At 34.3% G+C, this 24,308-nt stretch overlaps 2 protein-coding genes across 7 annotated transcripts; one reads left to right on the top strand and one right to left on the bottom strand.

Moving 5' to 3' along the window:
- The first annotated feature begins 3,685 nt into the window (after positions 1-3,685).
- Positions 3,686-8,084, top strand: LOC120072647 (protein HEAT INTOLERANT 4-like). Of its 3 annotated transcripts, XM_090311698.1 has the most exons (11): positions 3,686-4,062; positions 4,615-4,678; positions 4,773-4,831; positions 4,997-5,280; positions 6,039-6,097; positions 6,332-6,411; positions 6,524-6,562; positions 6,686-6,748; positions 6,830-6,877; positions 6,974-7,102; positions 7,558-8,084. In XM_090311698.1, exons 4-11 carry the CDS (start codon positions 5,204-5,206, stop codon positions 7,603-7,605), a joined length of 543 nt encoding a protein of 180 aa, XP_090167824.1. In that variant the 5' UTR covers positions 3,686-4,062; positions 4,615-4,678; positions 4,773-4,831; positions 4,997-5,203; the 3' UTR covers positions 7,606-8,084. The 3 variants fall into 3 exon arrangements, with proteins under 3 accessions (XP_090167824.1, XP_090167827.1, XP_090167826.1); XM_090311701.1 differs by lacking the exons at positions 3,686-4,062; positions 4,615-4,678; positions 4,773-4,831 and having other exon boundaries at positions 5,058-5,118; positions 5,217-5,280; XM_090311700.1 differs by lacking the exons at positions 3,686-4,062; positions 4,615-4,678; positions 4,773-4,831 and having other exon boundaries at positions 5,141-5,280; positions 6,283-6,411.
- Positions 8,085-8,435: 351 nt separating this feature from the next.
- CPR5 (protein) lies at positions 8,436-12,462 on the bottom strand. Of its 4 annotated transcripts, none has more exons than XM_090312452.1 (6): positions 11,926-12,428; positions 11,073-11,129; positions 10,311-10,398; positions 9,436-10,170; positions 9,272-9,319; positions 8,436-9,176 (listed from the first exon to the last, which is right to left on the bottom strand). In XM_090312452.1, the coding sequence occupies exons 1-6, from the start codon at positions 11,985-11,987 to the stop codon at positions 8,643-8,645; spliced, it is 1,524 nt and encodes a 507-aa protein (XP_090168578.1). In that variant the 5' UTR covers positions 11,988-12,428; the 3' UTR covers positions 8,436-8,642. The 4 variants fall into 4 exon arrangements, with proteins under 4 accessions (XP_090168578.1, XP_090168577.1, XP_038883324.1 ...); XM_090312451.1 differs by having other exon boundaries at positions 10,311-10,346; positions 11,926-12,427; XM_039027396.2 differs by lacking the exon at positions 9,272-9,319 and having other exon boundaries at positions 10,311-10,346; positions 11,926-12,462.
- Positions 12,463-24,308: the final 11,846 nt, after the last annotated feature.

The raw sequence follows: 24,308 nt of genomic DNA, 5'->3' as shown, positions 1-24,308 counted from the left end.
AATTTATGGAAAAACATTGACCACTTAATAGTTAAAAAGTATATAATAAAAATAGAACAAAATTCAAAGTAAAATGATGAAAATAATACTTTGACGAATGTATTATCATCATCTTCGCCACTTAGATGTCGCATGTAAAACATCACCCATTTATTATCTGATGAAAGATACAACCTCAAATGAAAAAGATGGGATAGATAATAATACATTAAAATAAAATAAGGCTAAAAAGATACCATTTTTTAGGGAAAAAAAATACTATTTTCATCGATGTATTTATATATATATTTGAAATGTTGGTAGCTATATTTTTAAAGGTCTACTTTTAATCTATAAATTTTAATTAATTGTAGAATTAATCCATGCAATTTTTTTTTTCTTTTTGTTTTCTTCTTCTGAAAAATAACTTATTTATAAATTACGAAAAATAATCCCATATGGTCTTCCTAAATCATTATTATCATTATTTAATTTATTTTGATAAAACTTAATATTTGTATGATTAATGTCCATTTGATAACCATTTTTATGTGTGTTTGTATATTATGTTTATTATCTTACAACCTCTTTACTATGATTTTCATAATTCTTAACTAGACGCCTAAATTTTGAATTAGGTACTTTCTAAAAAAACAAACAAAATTTTTAAAAACTAATTCTTTTAATTTTTAAAACTTTGATCGTATTTAAAAATAGTTTAACAATAGATAATAAAAAAAATTAAATCAAAAAGTAGAAATAGTGTTTAAAATATAATTTTCAAAACTAAAAATATCAAACATCAAATAGTTCTCAAATCAAATCTAAATTGAAAATTTTATTAAAAAAATACATTTGACTAAATGTATAATTTATTGAAGTATAAAAATTAGAAACAAACGATTAGAAATACATGAATTGGAATAAAATAAAACGAGCAGAAAATGCATAATATAATATCTAAAGCATAAAAAAGTGGGGGGAGGGGGGAGAAGCGTGTAGAGAGAGGGATGGGGCACGTGCGGGTAGGGGAGATATGAATATTTTTTATAAGGTCACAAGTCACGAGTCAGAAGGCGTAGCCGCACGTGCAGGAGACAGACAAGGAAGCGTGCTTTTTTTGTCCTCACCGGGGACCACATCTCCATCTGGGCATCTTGTCTTGTCGCTTCCCCAACTCGAACTCCCTTGGTCGACGTTACGTTAACCACGTGGGGGACCTCTTTTCTCATCCCCTCCATCAATATTCATTGCTCATTGCTCCACCACACCACCAACAAATAATCAGTGATTATACCTTTTTCAAAAATATTATTATTTATTATTACTTTATTCTTATCTTCCTCATTTCGACCATTGTTAGGATAGAAGTAAGCATCTTTACAATCCAGACTATCTAATTTAAAATATAAAATTTAAATTGGATTGAGTTTTTTTAGTTGACTAAACCCAACTATAATATATATATATATATATTTGTTTAAAGTTTGATTATATGGATGTATTTGTGAATTTTTAATATTCCTCTTTTGAAATTGTTCTGATATTTGTTTAGATATTGCAATAAATATCATAAATATTTAGTAGTTAATATTTAAATTTTATGAGATTTTAGTTATTAGTAATCTATTATATATAAATTTGTATACCTTTAATTAAAACAAAAAAAACTATAATCCGACAACCCAACCCAACATAATCCAATTTTTAATGGTCGAGTTAAGACTTTATTTGGATTATTTGGGTTGGTAACCCAACCAATCTGAATTTTCGTTTGGTCCAAAAAAATACTCTCAACTCAACCTATGTACACTCCTAGATAAAGATAAACAAATTATGTTATATATATTTAAGATGATAATTAATATCTTATCTACTAAATTAGATTCGAATTTATGCATTTATATGAATGGATTTTATTGATTTAAATGTGGTTTATGTATTTTCAATAAAATATAAATTTAGGTTTTTTTTTATATAGTTTAATAAGATGTTGGGTAAAGATATAAACCTCCGAACTAATGGTCCGAGTAATGTTCAAATTGACTAAAATTATTTTATACCTTTACTATTATTATTACTTTGCTAAATTTGGATGAAAAATAATATCAAAGGATTAAGTTTAACACTCATTGAAATACATCAACTAAAACATTTCATCGTACAACTAAAAATTTAATAAATATCAAAGTAAAGGACCAACTTATATATCTTTTAAATTAAAATATATATACTTATTAGTTATTACAACATAAATGTAGTTCTCAACTCTATAAAATGTCGAAGGGTGTTTATTCCATCATCTAAACATTTTTAATAGTTTTTATTTGTGCATCGGGAGTGAAATTCTTCTCACGAGCTTGGCACGAGGGACTTTTCTAGTGTTGTTTTTTATTGGGTCTCTATTTTTTTTTTGTTTCCAGATTAATTAGAGTCTACTTGGTAGACGATCTAAAAACATGAATTTGAAAATAAGAGATTCAATGAAAATATAATTGTATTTCATGTTTTTAGTATGTATTTGATTACATATCTAGAAAGTAAATTACAATTTAAATAGATTTTATTAAAATGTGATTGAAAATATAATTAGTGAAAATATAATTAGTTATTCACTAAATACTAAATTGAATACAAACCATTACTAATTAATTTCTGAATTTATTTTATGTTAAATTTTTTATATAATTATTATTGTGTAATATCATATAATATATATAATATACTACATATTTTAAATTTAACAAAGACAATTGAGTTTATAACATGAAATAGTATAATTGTGTATTGTTTTTATCATTCTTAATATAACTATACATTTTTAAATTTTGAATTCAAAATATGGGTCTATTGAAAACATAAAAAAAAAAAATATATTTTTAGAATTTCCATTATTTGGATCACAGAATTTAGAAACAATTTTCGAAAATAGAATCTAGATAGCCAACTAAACACATATTCGCTAAACTGAAAACATAAAACAGAACTTAATTGCCTACTAAACAAACCCTTAATTTCTTATTGTAATAATGATGTTAAAAAATTTATTCGTTTTGTCTTTTTTAGTTTTTTCTTTCTTTGGCATAAAAAATAATAAATTTTGTATCTAGTTCTTCGCTTGTGCTACCTCTATTAGTTCAATAATTTAGTCTTTAAATTTTAAAATGAAAAATCAAACATGTTTAATACGTCATTAACTTTTAATTTATATTACAAGGGTATAAATTCTATGTCTAATAATTAGACAATGAAATTGAAAGTTAAAATATTTATTAATAATTTCAAAGTTCTAAAATTGATTAGAGAGAAAGAAAACAGACAGTTGAAATATAACAATCAACCTCAAAGTATAACATAATACAAAAGAAATTGTAAATATAGCAAAAATTAAATTCAGTTATCGGAGTCTATCAATGATACACTATATTGCTGGGAGGAGTCTATTACGAATAAATTTTTCTATCTTTATAGCTCTTTAATAATATTGTTATATACTTAATTATTAGTCCCAAAAGTGATACCCATTGCAATTATATACGTTTCTAACTAACAAATATGAGTTTTTTTAAGTTCTAATAGGGGGCTGAGCCCATGGACGAGGGAAAGAGAGGGTAGAGGCCCAACTGTAACGTAGGCTGAAGCCAATGGCCCAATTATTAGATTTCAAAATTTGATAATTCCTCAGCTCAGGCAACCACCGCCCGCCACCCGCCACCCGCCACCCGCCACCCGCCTCTCTCATTCAAATTGGGACCGTTCTGAGTTAATCTTACGCTCATTGACTCCGAAATTGAAGCAATCCCCCCCCATCTCTCTCTCATTATTCATCTGTTCGAATCCGGATCTGCTGCTTCCCACTTCATCTCTTTCTCTCTTCTTCACACTCGCTCTGTATCTTCTCAGCTTCCTTCCAACGCGATGAGGAAAGGAACTAAGAGGAAAGCCACTAAGGAAGAGGCTGACTGTCCGGAGAAGGAGAACCGTAAAGAATCCACCTCCGGTACTGCAGCCAATCGACCCAAGCGAGTCAAGGCTTCCAAACCTCACTCCGTACCGGAGTACTTGGAGGATATGCGCAATTTGGTATCATTTTCACTCTGCGTTTCGCATTTCAAGTCTTTGGTCTTGATCCCAAACTGGAGGCGTTTTCTCTTCTAGTTTTGGGTTTTTTTCAGAAAAATAGAGTACTTGGAAATCAATGAATATCTAGTTATAGTAGCACAACTTTGTTAAGCTAATAGAACAGTCTAGCAACTCTCCGGAGTGTGCCTCTGCAGTTCGCTTATTTGTGGTAGCTGATAACTACATGTGTTTTCCAACCTCTGGAAGATTGCTGTTGTAATAAGGTTGAATGTTTTGGTTTTTGAGGAGTTTATTGCTCATTCTAAATGTGGTAGATGTGTGCGCTAGGTGCATAGAAGGGGTTCTCCTCCTTGGCTCTTTTGATTTTTGTGCTTCGGTATGTTATCTGTAGTGGATAATGTCTGATCGAGCTTACCTACTTGTCTTCTTCAGGAAGATTTGTGGAAGGCGGCATTCCCCCCCCACCCAATTCTTCTTTGACTATGATGTTGGATGTATTACTCTGTTTATAGTTATTATAACGATGTAAAGTAAAGTTCTTATAATGTTCAGGATGCATTTGAAGAAGGGGGAAAGCTTTACGGGGAGAAGGTCTATCTATTTGGGTCTACAGAGCGTAAGCAACTTAAAATTGGAGCCTTCCTTTTACTTTTCATCTCTTAATCTGAAGAACTCTACGCATCCATTTATGTGGTTTTCTTTTACTGCAGCACAACTTGTTTCTTTCAAGGGAGAAAGTAAAGTTATCTGCATTCCTGTAGTCGTTGCCGTAAGTTGTTCAAAATATTGTCTTATAGTGAATTAACATGTAATTGCTTTTCTGTATTGGCTGGTGTATTTCTTTTCCTCGGGGTAACCGACTGTGGCCACTATTAGATTTTAAGCTGTTAATTTTTATGTTCTAGTAATTGTTAATTGATTTTATGTCCTATAGGTCGTCTCGCCTTTTCCCACCTTCTGATAAAATTGGGATTAACTCTGTTCAACGGGAGGCTGAAGAGATTATACCCATGAAACTGATGAAAATGGGTTGGGTGCCCTACATTCCCCTTGAGGACAGCTACTCAACTGCCTATGAATTTCTTGTGTTGTTTGTGATCCACCTTCGGGATTTCATCCATAACTTCTGTTTCATGGCTTAATGCAATTCTTCTACAGGGATAGGCGAGTTGATAAGCTGAAATCCCAAATATTTATGTTTTGTTGCACTCAACGAAGGTAAATGGTTTTTCCACGAAATATCTTCTTCCATCACATTGTAAGCCCCCTCAAAAGGAGAAAAAAACAAGGTTAAATTACTGAGTCAAGTACTTGACCTTTCAGGCTTGTATCTATTGGTCCTTTAACTTTCAAGCATGTGTCCATAATTTTAAAAAGTATCTAGAGATCCTTAAATGTTGATTTTGATGTTCAATAGTCTTTGAACTTTCAATTTGATGTTTAATGGATTTTTTATCTATTCGACATTTTTTAAAATATGTAAACTTAATATATAAAAATTAACGTTTTGGATCCTATTAAACATAAAGTTCAATTTTGTGTTTATATTAGTTATTTTTTAAAAAAATTTAGGACTTATTAGACCCATAGTTTAGAAAACCTAGTTACACTTTAAAAGTTTATGGACCTATTACATATAAAATTACAAGTCCGAGGGCTGACTAGACAATTTTTTGAAGTTTTAAGATCTTTTAGATACAAACTTTTAATACAGACTTGAAAGTTCAAAATTTAAAGATTAAACTTATAATTTAAGTAAAAAAGGATGACTAGAAATAAAATAAAAAAACCTAATACTTATTGGACAATTAGTTTGTGAATGCTAATTCTCAATCATATGTCGAACCTTTATTGACCGATTCTCCCTTAGTAAATATTGCAGATATAGGTTGCCAGCTACTGATTCCGTTTATTTGCTGGAGAAGTATTGAATTTTAATTTCATTTTCTAATACATGACGATCGATGCTATTACAGGGCTGCTCTGAAGCATTTGAAGATAGATCGTGTCAAGAAATATGAATATTGCTTGCCTTGTGAGTTATTCAGGACTTCCTTTGCTTTATGTCGAGAGTTTGCATACCAATTAGTACCCGTTTGAATCTTCTAGAAGGAAAAAGTAGTTCCATTTACTTCTGTGAGGAGGATGTCCGATTAGGAGAGAACTGGGCTAAAGCAGCTAGCTCAGGACTTGAATCGTTGCTCTTTTCTGGTTCTTCAGGGCACTCTAGCTTTCGTATATGCTCGACAAATGCTTCTTCTTTTGACAGATTTCTACCAGCCCTTTAAGGAAGATGAGCTGGAGCAAAGCATCGAGGTCCAAATAATATTTCCAGCGGAACCTAAGCCAGTAAGATTTTAGCCTGTGATATTATGGGGAGAAACATAATGTTTGTGATTGTTTGTGATATATAATGTAAGATGTCCTTCGCTGATTCAAACTATTTTATTGGGTACGGCAGATTTTCTGTGAATTCGATTGGGAACTAGATGAACTTCAGGTACTAGAAGTGGCCTTCTGGTTTAGGTCTTTGAGAGACTTTTTCTTAGCTATTCCTTTTTCAAATACATTACCACAGATAGCTGTTAAAATTTTGCCGTGAAACTTCTCAAATCTTTTGTAGGAGTTTACAGATAAGCTGATTGAAGAGGAAGAATTGTCTGAAGATCAGAAGGATGCCTTCAAGGTAGTATTTGATGGGAAAAGAAAGCACTCGCTAGTATAAGTTTTGGGTCCTGACTGATAATATTTGAGCTGTCTTCGTTAGGAGTTTGTAAAGGAGAAAGTTAGGGACGCAAAGAAAGCTAATCGGGAGGCAAGTTGTAATGAATATTATTTTTCAGTCTCTCTCTCTCTCCCTCTCTCTGTGTCAACTCTTTTAATGGAGTTTTGGTGATTGTACATCTTTTAGGCAAGGGAAGCTCGTGAAAAGGTGCGCCTAGAAATGAGCGAGGAAACAAAAGCAGCCTTTGAGAAAATGAGGTTCTATAAGTTCTACCCAGTTCAGACACAAGATAGCCCCGATATTTCCAACGTTAAGGTAACACGACAAATTTTTAACGTTGGTTTTGAACGGTCTAATCTCGCTAGGAAATCTGAAACAATCTTCAATACTCTTATTCGGTTCCTTGAGATAACCATATCTTGTGTTTTAATTTTGAACCAATATTTAAAATGCTTATACATGAGTGAAGACTTGGGCCACTTGGCAGAAGGAATTGATGACTTACTGCTGGGCATGACTTTACCATTGACCCATAATTTGTCAAACCCTAAAACCAATGCGTTCCCTAAAACCAATGCGTTAAAAGGGGTTTTGACATGAGAGATAGGCTAGAACTAGTACTACTAGTGGTGGTCCTTAGCTATAAAATCATAATACATACAACACAATCATTCCTGTACATGTTTAGCAAACTTAGTGAGAATATCTTTATCTGAAATGCTGATACTAATCCTTTGCGTTAATTCTGTTTCCTCCGTTGTTGCCTTCAGGTTCAATTCATAAACAGGTATTATGGAAAGGCTCATGAGGTTTTGTGATTTGCGGACTAGAAGGAAAAAAGTTTCTTACCTTGCTTGATTGTCATCCAACCTGCAGTCCAAATATTCAAGGAGTACTTAGTTCTCACTAAGAACTCTTGGAGGGAAATTCGGTGCCCACCCCTCTCGCATATTCCTCGATCGAGGATGCTAAATCAGGCTGTTTCCTCATGACTTTAAGATTAGATCCAGACACCATTTTGCCAGTCGAGGAATGTGTAAAAGTGGCTCTGTACACCCCAACCTACAGTGGGGGAGGGCTTCCTACTAAAGTTTTGGGGAGACCCCTAAAATTTTACCTGTCTTTGACAATTGGGTCGGTCTGTATTTATAGAAACATTAGAATTCAATTGTAGCATCTACTTGCTGGTTTACACTGTAAAACTGTTCTAACTATCAGCCCTTTAATTCTTGTGATAATTACACTGGAAGAATCAATAATTAATATTTGCAGCAGAATTAAAGGGCTTCCTACTAAAGTTTTGGGCTTCCTACTAAAATTTTCATAATTATTGATTCTTACTAAAGTCTAAAGTCTAAAGTTTTGAATCAACTGAAATATTTGCAACATTACAGCAACATTACAATTAAAAAGCAATATTTATAACTACTATGTTTAATTTTAAGCTTTATTCAAACATACCTTAATACATTAGGCATCCTTTATTTACCAATCAAAGATTGATGGTTTAATCTGACTCTACCATTGTTGACTTGAGATAAAGATTAAAGAAAGTAACGAGCTTCAATTTTCAAGTCATAATTACTATGATACAGAGCGTAACATTCACCAATATTTGACAGCCGAAGTGTGAGAGTCAAGAAAGAAATGAAGAAAAATAGAGGCTCAACGTACTGTTGTTATCGTTATTATTCGTACATTAATAATAATAACAATAAATTAGCAATTTAACTCGAAAGCCATCTCCTTTTGGGGCTCCTGTAGATACTAAAAGGAGCTCCTGTAGATACTAATACAAAATAAATAATCCTACAAATCGGATTATACAACAGAACAAAATGCAAAACCCAAAACTTCAGTAGCCGTCTGCTGCAATCATTTCAGTTACCAGAAGAGAAAAATGATCTTTCCATTCACCAACACCTGCAAATGGAATCAGCCCACACAACAATGGCATAAATACAAGCAGAAGGGTGTAGAATACAACACGGCGAAACCAATATGGCAAGATCACATGGCAATTTTTCCTCTGAGAAACCTCAATCGGACCGTGTAGGATCAGAAACAGTGCAGACGTAAAAATATTCGCAAATAAGTGCAATAAGCACAATGTTTCCCAGATCATGAGCCAATGCAATCCGCTTCCTCCCAATGTATCTATGCACAACTTTCCAGCAAAACCGCAGGCAACTCCGAGCAGCAAGACGATGAAAGTAACTGGCATTGCCTGGTTTGAAGTTGCTGAGCGTTGGAGAAGCAGGTAAGCAATCGCAAGAATCATAATCACACCGAACCCCATCCGGCTCGCAACTTGAACTTGACATCTTAACATATGCAACCCAGAGTTCAAAGATGCCATTGGATTTGGCATCCACCAAGATTTGGAATCCTGTAATGAGCAAAGAGTCTCAAATAAGTTCGTTGAATGAATGCTTTTAATTCCAACTATATGTGATGAGAAAACACATCTACAAAAAATCATACAGGATGATTCTTCAAAATTTGAAGTAGAAACGATCTGAACTCTGGCTTCTAGAAAATTGTACATGGACCAACAATCAAATTTCATCATAACATATGCAGTTTTCAAGTTGTAGATCTACAAGTGTATGAAAGAAAGAATAACAGGAAGAAGGGGCTACACTTGCCTGGATTGAAGGTGTACAGATTGCAGTAGCTTCAGAAATTCTTTGATATGAGTAAACATATGCTCCGTAAGCAAGGGCCACGGACATTATAAACAAACCAGCAACAAGACAGTCTATGCACTTTCTAAGCAGTTCCGAATATCTCGTGTCTTCTAACTGATTCTTGAACTTATCAGCCTCAAAAGAGGCTTTTGACATGTCCACTGCCAATTTTCTCCTCTCAAGATTGTTTAAGTCACAACCGACTGCAATCTGTGTCTTTATCAAGTTTAATTCCTCCACTTTAAGGTCAAGCTCCACTGTCTTAAGATCATTTGCACGTATCTGTTCGACAACAGATCTTTCAACAGTGCTAGCCGCTATCTCTTTACTATGGTAACCAACTGCCTGTTGGGCAACAGAAACCACATCATTTCTCAGTCTACACAAACGCAACTCACGAGTAAATGAATCAGAAATGCTTTCCTTTACATCTTCAATTAAACTTAATTGATCAACAGGTGCATCTGCCCTGGAATATTCTTCCACAATACATTTTTCCGGACCAGAGCTACTTGCCACATCCCTTTTCCTATCAGGGGTCAGATCTGCTGTGATATTTTCTTCCATGCGTTTTCTGGAGGAATACACTCCATATCTTGCAGATGCTTCACTGATTGATCTTAGAGTTCTCAACGTACTGCCAAATGACTTCTCGAATTTCTTTAAAAACCAATCAAGCTTGTCCCCGAAGACCTGTTTCCATATAACTGGTTAAAGAACAGGCATGTTGAAGGGACTTCAGCATCTTGGACTCTGGGCAATGCTGAATGAATAACAGAGAACATGTAAAAATGAAATAGTCGTCAATAGCTATAGCTACAGATCAAACTTACATTGACCAAAGATTCTCTTATAGCTGAAGTGCATATCTGCAGGAAGAAAAGATGATCTTGCATCATTTGGGTCAATGCATAACGATGACTTCAACAGAAAAAAAAATCAAAACTCAGCAGACCAGATCAACGCAAGTGGATCAAGAATAACACCACACCTATGGCTACAATGTGGGAACTAAGAAGCAAAGCAGTCAAACTATTCATTATAAATACGACTATTTGAATAAGAACATATTAAGATTGATGCACTACTTTAAAATAATTCCAAGGAGTTAAGTGAATATTAAGGTCATGTTTGATAAACATTTGACTTCTGAAAATTAAGCTCACAAAATCTATTTTCACTTATTGATTTTTTTGTTTAATTGTCAACTTTTTAAGAGTGTTTTCGAAATCCAAGCCAAGTTTTGAAAAAAAAAATAGTTTTTATTTTATTTTATTATTTATTTTTATTATTATTATTTTTTTAAATTTGGCTAAGAATTCAAATATTTATTTAGAAAAGATTAGAACCATGGCAAGAAAATGGTGAGAAAACCTAATTTTTTTTTGTTTTTATTTTTAAATTTCAAAAAGTTGCAGAACATTTCACAATTCACTTATTTAACATAGCAATATAGGACATTGAGACCCTGCATACTTTCTAAAATTATTCTTGATATTCATTAACGAATACTGCTTCACATACTGAAAAAAATTATAGGTAAGTTAGCTTCAAAGCTTCTTCAGGCATTCATATTATAAAGAAATGTATCATACCACGGAGAGATGATCAACAGGCATTCTTTCATCAGACATGTCCTGCCTCTCAAGCACCTAGAGTCAAAATAAAAAGAAAAACAAAAAACCACTTGAATATCAACAAACAACTAAAACTAGCAGTTCTCAAAAGCACACAAACACGTAGTGGTTCGTCCTAAAAAACATAATATCATAATATGTTGTCCATGAAATTAATAGCTTTAGCTTTAACTCGTTTACAGACAACTCCATCCATATCCAAAAAATGTATTACATCTAAAGCTCAGTGATAATCAAAGTTCTGCAATTTTAACCATAGTATGAACTAGGAAGCCACTAGATTCGCTTTCCCACTTAAATCAAAGTTCGCAGTCAGAGATAAAGTTGAAAACAAAAAGCTCCCATATCAATTTTAACTTCAACCTATATCTTCTAACAGTAATATGGATAGTTGAATAGACTTATGAACCCAAAAAGAATGCTCCTTTCTTCAGATACTACTAAAATTTGAAGAAATTTATCATGTCACTACTCCTAAAAATATGATGAACAAGATAAACGCTATACAGGGGGGCAAATTAGTTTTCAGAATCTCTCTCATAAAATAGGTCAAAGACACCCATCACTATGTAATTCAGGCCGCATTCAACTTCATCTTAATACGGTAATCAAATTTGCAATCGAATTAAATTTCAACGTTTAAACTTCTTTTTCCAAATAATTTGAAGAAGAAAAATCATAAATGATGCATAATAGATTGAATTATGAGAATCTTGACCGTTTAGAAGCATGAAAACGAAAACAACACAACCAAGAAGCAAAATTTCCCCTAGCCTGAGAAACCCCATGAAACAGGAAAATAAGACGGAACCTGAGCAACAAAAGCTGCGAATGACACTCCCAATAAAAACGCCACATTTTCAAAATCGCCATCGATACGGCGCGGATGAGCAATTAAAACCTTGGGGCGTCGGCGTTTGCAATTGACGCCTTTCTGCAACAATCTCGCGGGCGAAGAACAAGAAGACGACGAAGACGGAAGTTCTTGGACGTTATCAATGACAACCCTTTTCTTCTTCTTCTTCTTCCTCCTATTGCGATTTGAGCACGGCAGAGGGTCGTAAAGCGTTCGGGTTGAGTTCCCCGGAGATGAATCAACCGCCGCGATTTCTTCGCGGTCGTTGTCGGTGGTTTCGTCAACGAAGGCGCTGCAACTGGTTGCACTGATAGGGGGCTCATCCATGGCAAAATGCAGACGCTCGGTTACCGACTTACCATATACTGCGTCGATACCAACCCGACTGGGAGAGGAAGACGAAGCGTATGATTTGAACATTCCCTTTTTTTCCTTTTCCTTTTTCTTTTGAAACCTTCTTGAAATACTTTTTAGGTTAAATAATAAATAATTGTTTCTGAACATTACACTGTGTCAATAATGTCTTTTTATTAGGTTAAATAATAAAAAAAATTGTCTTTGGGCATTAGGCTTTGTGTCAATAATGTCGTTTCAAAAATATTTTTAAATATTTAAAAGGAGTTGAAAAAATATGCTTACCATTAATTTTGAATTGAAACTATTAAAATTTTATTTTAAAACTATATCTGAACTTTCGAAACGTTTCAAACATACCTTTAACTCAATAAGAGTTCAAAAATATCTCCACGGTTAGTATTTGAATAAAAATCATTTAATTTCTTGTGATAAAAATGACTTTAGAAATAAATTTTTTTGAAATACTCATAGTGATCAATTTGTTTAAAGTTTTCTTAAGTTCGAAAAGAACCGAGATATTCTCATTTTTTTCATATAGGTACTCCCATACATCTCTTAATTTTTCAATTCTTAGCCTACACCAATTTTCTCAACAATCAAAATAAAAACCAAAATTTCAAGTTAAAACATAAAATACCCAAAATTTCACAAAATTCCAAAATCAAAATCTACTCTTGAAACATATCAAAACGGTAAATAATGAAATAAAAAAAGAATCAGCCTAAATCATATTGGTTCTTAGGAATTTAATATTTATTTTAGTTCTTAGATAGGCTATCGAGCAAAAGAAGCTGTCGGGATGTTTCAAATGCAATTCAGGCTTAAATGGAGCAATTAGCAAGCAACAAGAGGTAAAACGGTTAAATCGAGCAAGGGAAGGCACGGTGTTGTGCAAGCGCTATGACACTTGTGTCTCGTGCCATTCACAGAGATAGTCTGCTAGGCAAGTGTTGCAAAGTTGCTTTGCAACACCGCAACGCTCTCCATTTCATATACACGCATGAAGAGGCACTCCTTCCAATTTGCTCTCTAAGGCGCTTCGTGAGGGGGCTTTCAACGTCGCAGTGTTTTGGTATATTTTGGTTGTTGAGAAAATTGGTATAAGCTAAGAATTGAAAAATTAAGAGAAATATGAGAGCACCTATATGTACGATAAATAATCAAATATTTTTTTTTATTTGACTATTTATCGTTTTAGTATGCTTCTAGAGGAGATTTTAATTTTAGAAATTTGTGGCATTTTGTGGTATTTTATGTTTTAACTTAAAATTTTAGTTGTTGAGAAAATTGATATAAACTAAGAATTGGAAAATTAAGATAAATATAAGAGTACCTATATGAAAAAAATGTGGTTCTTTTCGAACTTAAGAAAACTTTGGAGTTTCAATTGATACAACTCTCAAAGTTCATGAATTAAAATGATACAACCCAAAATTCAGAGTTTAAATTGATACAACCCTAAAATATAAGAGATATAAATTGATATTTGTCCTATAATTAATGTAAGTAATGGATAAGGTGTTTGGGGCGTGTGTTAAAAGAGTGAGAAGTAGAAGTTATTTTAACTCATGTTTTACTATGGTAAAATAGCAAACTTTTCCTCCAATATTTCCAATAACTCCACAAATAGATGGTCATTTTCGTTGACCAACTTTGTGGCCAAATCTAGAAGATCAACTTTCGCAACTAACTCCGATAGCTAACTATAACGATCACCTATGTGGTTTACTCAGGTGAAGACCACATATGACCTCCAATTTTAGTGACAACCACCTCTGACGACTCCTTTAGGCATCCAACTCCAATGATCACATATGGCGACCAATTCATGATGTTTGAAAGTATTCTCTCATAATAATTTGTAATTAATACTTTGCGTAGCGAATCAAACAAACTTGTGTAGGAATCAAATAGAAACTAGATTCAAAACAATAGAAAATATATTTCCCCCTTCTTTTTCATACTCTCTTTTTCATATTAGTTCTTAGAAAAACAAAATCAATAAAAGTAAATAAATCCACAAACTTATAGATTGTAATGGTTAAAATAGGGATTCAAAACTACCGTGCGAACGATAGAAAATAACATATATAAAAAAGGTAGGAAAATGATCATATTATATATATATATATATATAATAGGTGATATTATTATAGGAACCCACACATTTTTTATATTTTTATCTAGTTACAAAAGAAGAAAATAAATTCAAATACAAACAAACATTGAATGAAAATAAATTCATCAACTGGTATAGGGTTAGCTATCCGCGATTGCTCTGGATCGATGCAGCAATTTTAGCGATTCACCTACAAATTCATTTTTTCGCTCCGTAGAATAAGCTCTAGAAATCATAAGGTCTCGATCTTGCAATTTCTGTGAATTGTCCTCATATCGTCATAGAATCTGATTGTCTTCAAGTGATCAATTTAATTTTGGGAAAATTTGTTGTTGATGCTGAAATTTGTTGCTTTCACTCCAAAATGGATTTGAGTCGTGTTTTTTCCTTTGTCCAATGTTCTTGTAATGCCCTTGCTTATTCCGTTGATAAGTTTGCGAAGACTTAAACTAACGGTCCAACTTCTAAGATACTTGATAAGGCCATTATTTCATGCATGCATAAACGTGTACATAAACATTTGCATTTAAAACAAGAACATATTGTTTTATTGAATAAAGAATCAAAACAAAGTTTTTTGCTCAAATTTTCATAACATCTTGAGTAAGGGTACCCCTAAAACATAAAATTTAAAATAAGGAAAATTAACTGGAAAAAAAAAATCCCTGAGATCTAAACTCTATTAAGATCAAGTTCATGAAAAGGAAACAATAAACCCTGAAAATGACACAAAAACTCATATGCGAAAGCGTCTGACTATTCCATTTGACATTATCGCAAATTCCTCTTGTCAGTTGTCTGAGTATCCTTGCTTTTACCTAAAAAAACATATAAACATAAATGTTGAGTATAAAATATCCAACTTCCATTAATTGTTGGTCACTCCATTAAAGACCGACAACTGCACTCTTCGCACTACAAATATATTTCTGTGTCCATTGAATATAACCAGAGCGATGACCTTTCACAAATTGCTCGTAAGTATAGCTGAGTCAAAATTATCGTTTTGCTCCCGTAGTTACATCTAACTCCTTAAATACCACTGATCCCTTTAGTGAACAATAAGTCATAGTCCAACTATGACCAAACCTTTATTGAGCCAAGAGATGGTGTGACACCACATTGTTCAAGCCTCGGAATCAGCCATTAAGGAATCAATTTATCTACTTACCCCGACATTAGGGAAGAAGTGAATTCCGTTTTGTGTAACAGTGTTCCCAGCTCTCCAATTAGACGAATTCCCAAAATGGTAGGCATATTGAGTCGGCAAAGGACCGCCTTCATAGGCAGGAGTTCACAACTCACTCGAGATTCAGGTTATGCCACCTATGGTCATCCTAGTGAAATGTAAGTCTCTACTATTAACGGTGTTATATAATGAGACTATTCATTTTGTGGTCCGGTCTTATACAAACCCTTTTGTATAGAAAACCCTTGCTCACATGTCTCTACATGAATGATTACGATCAGATCATTTGTAGAAATTTACGTTGATTGTAACATCTACAAAGCAGGTCATATTCGTAGTGTCACCAGGATAAGGTACCCAACCTTATCCATCTACTATAGATCGTTCAGGTTATCACTTAAACACAATCCACCTGTATGTCTCTACATACATGTCTAAGCTAGAAAAGATAATCTTGGATATTTGTTTATTGACTTGTGGGTTAATACTATTAAATGTCGAATAAAATACCTCAAATTGTATTAAATAAATAAATTATTTATATAATACAATTACAAACTACATGACCCACAAGATTTAGAGCATCAACCCCAACATGTCAAACATGAAACTGGACCTGTTGGTCTACTGAAATAAAACATGCATCTGGCGAGACGGTAGATCACCTTACTGATCTAGCATGCATCACATGTTCGAGTTGATGCCCTAAATCTTGTGGGTTCTGTAGTTTATAATTGTATTGTACAAACAATTTATTTATTTAATACAAATTGAGGTATTTTATTTGACATTTAGTTGCATTAATCCACAAACCAATAAACTAACATCCAAGGTTATCTTGTAGCTTAAACATGTATGTAGAGACATACAAGTGGATCGTGTTTAAGTGATAACCTAAATGGTCTGTAGTAAATGGATATGGCTGGGTACCTTGTTCTGGTGATACTACGAGTATGGCTCGCTTTGTAGATGTTGTCGTAAAGTGCTACAAGTGATCTGATCCTGATCATTCATGTGGAGACATGTGAGCAGAGATATTCTATATAAAGGAGTTTGTATAAAACTGGACTACGAAATGACTAGTCTCATTATATAACGTCGTTCATAATTGAGACTTATATTTCACCAGGATGACCATAAGTAACATGAACTGAATCTTGAGTGAGTTGTGAACTCTTGTCTATGAAGGTGGTCCTTTTATTTGTATGAGTGAGAGTGGCCAGATCGCCGACTCAATAAGCCTACCATTTTGGGGATTCGTCTGAGTGGGGAGCTGGAAACACAGCTACACAAGAAGTAATTCACTCATTCCCCAATGTCGGGATAAGTAGATAAATTGCTCCCTTAAAGATTGATTCTGGGGCTTAAACAATGTTGCGCCATATCCTCTCCTTGCCCGAGAGGGGTTTGGTCATAGTTGTACTATGATTTATTGTTCATTAGAGGGATCAGCGGTACTTAAGGAGTTAGATGTAACTACAGGGAAAAAACGGTAATTTTGGTCTAGTTGTATTTACGAGCAATTTGTGAAGGGTCATCGCATTGTGATTGGTTATATCCATTGGACATAGAAATATAATTGTAGTGCAAAGAGTGTAGTTGTCGGTTTTTAGTAGAGTGCCTGACAGTTAAGGATGGTGAATAATTTAATTAAAGAGTTTAATTAATTATTCACGTACTGTTGATGCAGGTCCAATAGGTCTCCTCTATAGCTCAACGAGGTATTTATGAGAATCAATTTTGAATTAATTTAAAATTTTCAAATTAATTATATGTGATATAATTATTTTAATTTAATTATATATGATATAATTACTATAATGTATTTGATACATTATAATATAACGTTTATTTGAGAGAAATTAAATATTTGAATCATATTAATTATGTGAATTGGATTCATATAACTAAGATTTATATTAAATGTCGTTGTTGAGAGAATTAAACTATAGGTTATATTGTATTTGATACAATATTAAACTATATGTAATATGTTATAGTTGATATAACATATAGTTTAATATATATTACACGATAAAATGGTTATTATATAAATATATATTAAAGTTAATTTGATTTATTTAATTTTAATTTTTTGAAAATAATTTTAGGGAGGGGGTTGTAACTCTCTCCCCCTTTTCTCTCTACTACATTAATGGAAGCCAAAGAAGTGGGGTTGAATCAATTCTTCATCTTCTTCATCCTAGGGTTAGGTTACAGAAAAGTTCTATAATATTCTCAAGCTCTCCCAATCACTCTTTCTTTTTTCTTTCTAAATTAATTTTATCCATCACCAAAAAGCCAGAGTCCACACACTCATGGATTCTCATCCCAGATAATACAAGGGAAACCATTTTGGTGGTGGCCATTTGGAAAATTAAAGTTTTTCAAGTTCGTGATTTTACAGTGAAGAGGATATGTGAAAAAAATGTTCTTTAATGGTAAGTTTCCTTTTCCTTATTCTCTTCTTCATTTTTTCGAGCATGCTGTATTTTTATATTAATTGTATGACATTCTGTATGTTTCTCTGTAAAATTAAATGTTCTGTAAATTTTGGGATTTGGTTCCGATCCCATTTTCGCTCAAGGACCTTCAATAGTTCATACATCACAAACATAAATCTCATAAGTGGTCCCACAATACAAATTATAACATAATGTATAGTTTTAACATGCTCATAATCCTCATAGTTTTCATGCATAAAAAAGGGTAACACATATTCCAATTCATGCTACCAAAATCCAATAGATTACATGATAATTCTGAACTAGGACACCTGGCACGAAGGCACGGTAATAGTATCACTTACCACAGTAATAAACCAAATAAAATAAAACTAACCACGTAAAATTATTGAATCCGAAACCACTTCCTAAATCAGGAACCAAACTTAAAGTTGACACTTAATGCCCAAATTCAAACATCAAATTAACCAAATAATCCTTAACAATACCAAATAACCTTACCCAAAGTGTAACTAAAATCCAATCCTCTTTCACTCCAAGTAATGAATCCAACCTAGACGAATATAAAAAATTAAGGATTAAAACCCAACTTCTATCCACCAAAATTGAACCAAAAAGGCCAAAATATTGTGGGTAACAATGGAACAAACCCAATATCTATTGGGCATTCAAGATATACTTCTAATACTTACCAAATTCTTATTGAAGTCAACCTCAACCCGCTGGACAACACACTATTATTCTTCAAACTTCAAATCCATCCTCAAAATTTGAACAGAAATCAATTAAAATGTTTTGATCTTGACGCAAACTGAACACTAAATAGGTGATGGATTTTGATGCTATTTTAATTCTAAGATTCATTTTAGTAATGGATGCGAGATTTACACTTTAAGTGAAACGACGTATGCGATGAATGTGAAATTCAAATAAGAGATGGTAGGGTCGAGAAGAAAAATATTCACTAACACTCCCTCAACGAATATATAACTCATGCATTCAAGTAGTACACTCAATATTATAATATACATCTTTCAGTGTACATGGCCATAATACCCTATTTCTAGGACGCATGTGATGAGTGTATATTGCAAAAGATATTTCTTTATTTTTAAAGAACCTCTCTTCTTGTTTTATGAGTTCTAAATCTCTAGTTCTTTCAAACCTAGATTTAATCTACTTAGAATAATCTCTCGAGTTATTTAAGCGTTTCAATAAGTATACATAAAACAAGGAGAACGCATGGTTTAAATATTGCTTAATTCATGTTAGCCAAATGCTTCTCGACCCTTAAATGGTTTAGGAACTCATAATAAGAATAGAAAAGATGGATGAGGAATGAATAGAATATGTATTTATGTTGAGGAAAGAGGTATTTCAACGTTTATGCAATATAAATACACTGAGATAAGGAAAGAGAGATAGAGAAACAAGCCATGGTGTGCAATTTCTTGCTTTCTCCGACTTTATCAACGACTGCTTCACTGGGAGTGTTGAAAATGAGGTTCTTCTTCTGTCTCTAGAAGTGATTCTTGAGTTTTCCCTCAAGATTTTCAAATGGTGGAAAGCAGAGTGGAACTTTTGCAGAGTTTTCTTTTGATTATCCTCATGTCTTTTGGATGGTGATTTCATGGCATACTTATAGGCGTTCGGAGGATTATCCTCGTGTCTTTTGCATGACAATTTCATGGCGTATTTATAGGCATTCAAAGGCAACTTTTCCTCTTTTACAAATGATTGTGCTGATAAGGTGCATTAAATTCCATACCCTGATGCGCCGCCTGCTGCATGTCAGAAGTTCATTGGTTCTACAATGAAGCTTTCTTATCAGCTACCATCTTGACCTTTGATTTAACTTCCACCGCCCACTCGTCATGTCGTATCTCATCGCCTGAAGCCACCGACTTGGGCAACTATGTGATCATATATTAGCATTGAGACACATGTGTTCACATCGGTAGATTTTCTGCACAAAACAAAGCATGATTTTTAACCTTTTGTAGATAGATTAGGTTGTGTGTGTGTGTGATCGCATGATGCAATTATTTTCATGAATTCCTTATCAAGTTTTCACATGTTCAGGGCTTTTTCTTATTTTTTTTAGATAAAAAAGGTAGAATAACTTGTATTTTTACAAGTTATCACTAACCATAATGACTTTGCAGCTTGCAAACCGCTCGATAACGCATCCCGAAGGCAAGCTAGAGCATATGTTAATCAAGGTAGACAAGTTCATATTTTCAACTGATTTCATCATCCTTGACTATGAAGTTGATAATGACATCCACATTATTTTGGTCGACCTTTTTTGTCTACCAAAAGAGCGTCGATTGATTTGCACGATGCCAAGCTAACAATATGAGTCGATGACCAAGAAGTCAAGTTCAATGTGTTTAACGCATTGAAATACCCTGTGAGCTAGAATCTTTCCAATTTGTGGAAGAAGTTGAATTAGAAGATGAGTCTGATGAAGATGAGATGGAAGTTTTGAAGCTGAGGAAAAAAAAAAATCGAGTGCGATGGAAGACACTTGTGCACTGATCGCAATGACTATAAAATTCGAACGACTAGACTTAAGCAATAAAGAAATGACAAAAAGAAAACCCTCTTTTGAGGAGTCTCTTGCCCTTGAACTTAAAACCCTACCTTCTAACTTGAAATATGCTTATTTAGGATATAAGAACACTCTACCTATTATTATTTCCTCTACTTTGAGCCCTGCTGATGAAAATCTTATTTTGCAAGTGTTAAGGAAATATATTAGGGCTATCAGATGGACGCTTGCTGACATACGAGGAATCAATCCCACATATTGTAGGCATAAAATCCATTTGGAGGAAGGAAAGGAAGGTTCCATTGAATGTCAATGCAGGCTGAACCCCATAATGAAAGAAGTTATGAAGAAAGAGATAATTAAATGGTTTGACGCAAGAGTCATTTACCCTATCTCTGATAGTAGCTGGGTGAGCCCTATTCAATGCTTTCCAAAGAAAGGAGGGATGACTGTAGTCGGCAATAGTAAAAATGAGTTGATCCCAACCAAGATAGTAACAGGCTAGCACATCTGTATGAATTATAGAAAACTAAAGCTTGCCACGAAGAAGGATCATTTCCTTTTACCCTTAATTGACTAGCTATTGTATAGATTGGCTTGGAATGAATTCTTCTGTTTTCTCGATGGGTACTCAAGGTATAACCAGATCATGATTGTGCCCAAGGACCAAGAGAAAACAACTTTCACCTACTTTTATGGGACATTTGCACTTCGGCGCATGTGTTTGGTCTCTGCAATGTGCCAAGTACATTCCAACGATGTAAGATGGCCATATTATTCGACTTTTTAGAGCAACGGTGGAAGTCTTCATGGACGACTTCTTAGTCTTTGGTGTTCGTACAATGCCTGTCTCTTAAACTTGGAAGTTTTGTTGAAAAGATGCGAAGAGACTAACCTTGTCCTCAATTGGGAGAAGTTCCACTTCATGGTCGTTAAGGGTATAGTGTTAAGACATAAGACATCCAAGGCAGGGCTAGAAGTGAATCAAGTGAAAATTGATGTCATTGTGAAATTGCCTCCTTCTGTTAACAAGAAAACATTGAGAAGTTTCCTTAGGCACACAAGCTTTTATAGATGGTTTGTTAAGGGATTTTCTCAAATCGTCAGACCCCTCGACACGCTGCTGGAAGCTGAAGACCATATATCTTCTATGAAAACTCCTAACAAGTAGTTGACGCTCTGGAGAATGCATCAACAACTGCACCATATTGGTTGCTTTTGACTAGACGCAACTCTTTGAGCTTATGTGTGATGCATCTGACCATAAGAATCAATATTTAAGATACAACCTAAAGGGTCTATAGTATAGGGATAAGGTTGGGTACCTTATTCTGTTAACACTATAGATACGATCCACTTTGTATTTGATACAAACACAATGATCCAACGCATTCATGTAAGTGACATGCGAATGAAGGTATCTTATGTAATGAGTTTACATAAGATCAGACCGTAACATAGTAACCACTAGATGTAACACTGTTGACTACTGATAACGGGCATAAATGCATGTTATCATAGCACTAAGTTCTTAAACAATGTTGGATTGCGTTGATGAAATATGTTAAATTACGTCCACTAAGCATATATTCTATAATATTGCGGTCGCATGTGTCAACGCATTAGAGCAGTTGATCTTTACATTTTTGTGCAGAATGTACGTTAATGCAATGCAGAGATTGCGATCATAAGCATACATTGGTCGAGCGCAACTTCACCGTAAGACTTTGCGTTGATCGTGCTCGCAAACATTCGCCCAAGAAGAATCATCACAACTTGGTCAGCGCAACATGGTGAGTGCATCCGGGTGAAAGGACAATTAAGAGCGATGGGATAGAAAGCTGACGGCAGTCGGATCCAAATTAAGTTGACAGCCGATAACGGTCACGAAGTACATTCAACTTTATCAGTGACAATTATCCGGCGCATCAGTCAGGAATTAAAGTTGTCCCATCTGTACAACCGAGAGAGAGAATCTGCCTCACCATGGAAACTCTATAAATACCAAGCGCATACTTTAGAAAAGGGGTTAAGCAGTCAATTACTTCATCACTTTACAAGTTCACATCTCTGTCCATACTCTTCTTTCATTTTAAGGCAGACGCGAGGAAGAAGGTGTGCCGATAGATCGTTCCGACAAGCTTGGGAATGCACCGGAAGCGCCAAGACAGAGAGAGGGCTGATGCCTGCGGAAGCGAGAATATTTGTAGATCAGAATAGAGATTCAGTGTAAAAAGCCTCGGTCAGCAAGGAATTTCTACCAGACTCTCTACCTTTATTTTTCATTATTATTTTGTACTCAAATCAGTTATAAGAATGGAATGTCTCTCTCTATATCTGTTCACTCTCTGTAATTCATGCATGAGTAGTTAAATTAGTTGAATGGGTTGAGAAGCATTTAGCTAGCACAGCTAGGGAATCTTCATTCTTTGCGGTTATCTTGTTTATGTATGCTTCATCCGTCTATTAGAGATACTCGGGAGGGTAGTCTAAGGACAGGATCTAGACTTGGGAAGGTCAGGTCAGAATCTAGGTTTGGAAGAACCAGATTAGAATGCATAAATGAGAGATAGACATTTAGGAATGAGCACTATTTGTTATTAAGGCATCACATGCATCTTAGCAATAAGATATGATTGTATGCTATCACCTTGCTTTCATGCATTTTACATCAACGCATAGGACAAGAGTAGTGACTTAGGGATAAGCTCTATGGACATTTTGCATTCAACACATGCGTCCTAAACTTAGGAGCATCACATTTACATTGGGAAATGACTTGTTATGCATGGTTGTAACATGATCGCAAAGTTTGACGCATTCCCGAGTAACGCTAGCTAAAGATCTTCTCAACCCGTTTATCGCATACTCATTGCATCTATCAACGCAACTCTCTCTCTCAAATCCGCCATCTTTATTTACTTCTTTTTCATCAACGCAACAACACACTCACACTTTATTTATTTACTTGGTTACCACAAAGTTTTCATAAACATTATCAATGCAATCTATTTTATCAAGTCCTTGTGATCGACCCTGGACTTACGAGGAAACTCAGGAGAATTTACACTTGAATTCTACTGGGGAAACTTGAATGCACAACGCAATCCATCAACGCATATCATCCATATTTTCATTCATAAAAATAACGCATCAAGTTTTTGGCACCGTTGCCGGGGACTTCGACAAAATAGTTGTTAATGGTAATTTTTGTGACTTCTTTGCAAAACTCTCAATCTCTGGCGAACTACGACCCGGAGATTGAGAGAACATTTCGAACGAGACTACGAGACTGCCAACAACAACCACAATCCGATAAAGAAGAGATGGCGGAGCAGCCTGGAGGAGGAGCACCAAATGATAATAATGTCATGACGAATCCGATTCTGTTGGCAAACGATCGCAATAGGCCCATTAGGGACTATGCATCGCCAAACCTCTATGATTTCTCTCTGGGAATCATGAGGCCTGCCCTCGACGGAAGTAGATTCGAGATGAAACCGATGATGCTGCAAATGATCCAGACTGCAGGTCAATTCGAAGGAAGGCGTGGCGAGGATCCGCATGCCCACCTCTGAAGTTTTATTGAAATCTGCAATACTTTTGTGTTCCCGAACATCTCTGCTGAAGAAGTTCGACTAACGTTGTTCCCAT

This window comes from Benincasa hispida, chromosome 3, assembly GCF_027475165.1.
Source record: "Benincasa hispida cultivar pf3 chromosome 3, pf3_genome.v1.1, whole genome shotgun sequence".
Taxonomy (NCBI): domain Eukaryota; kingdom Viridiplantae; phylum Streptophyta; class Magnoliopsida; order Cucurbitales; family Cucurbitaceae; genus Benincasa; species Benincasa hispida.
The sequence above is the reverse complement of the archived record's forward strand: the minus strand, read 5'-3'. Positions and strand labels throughout refer to the sequence as shown.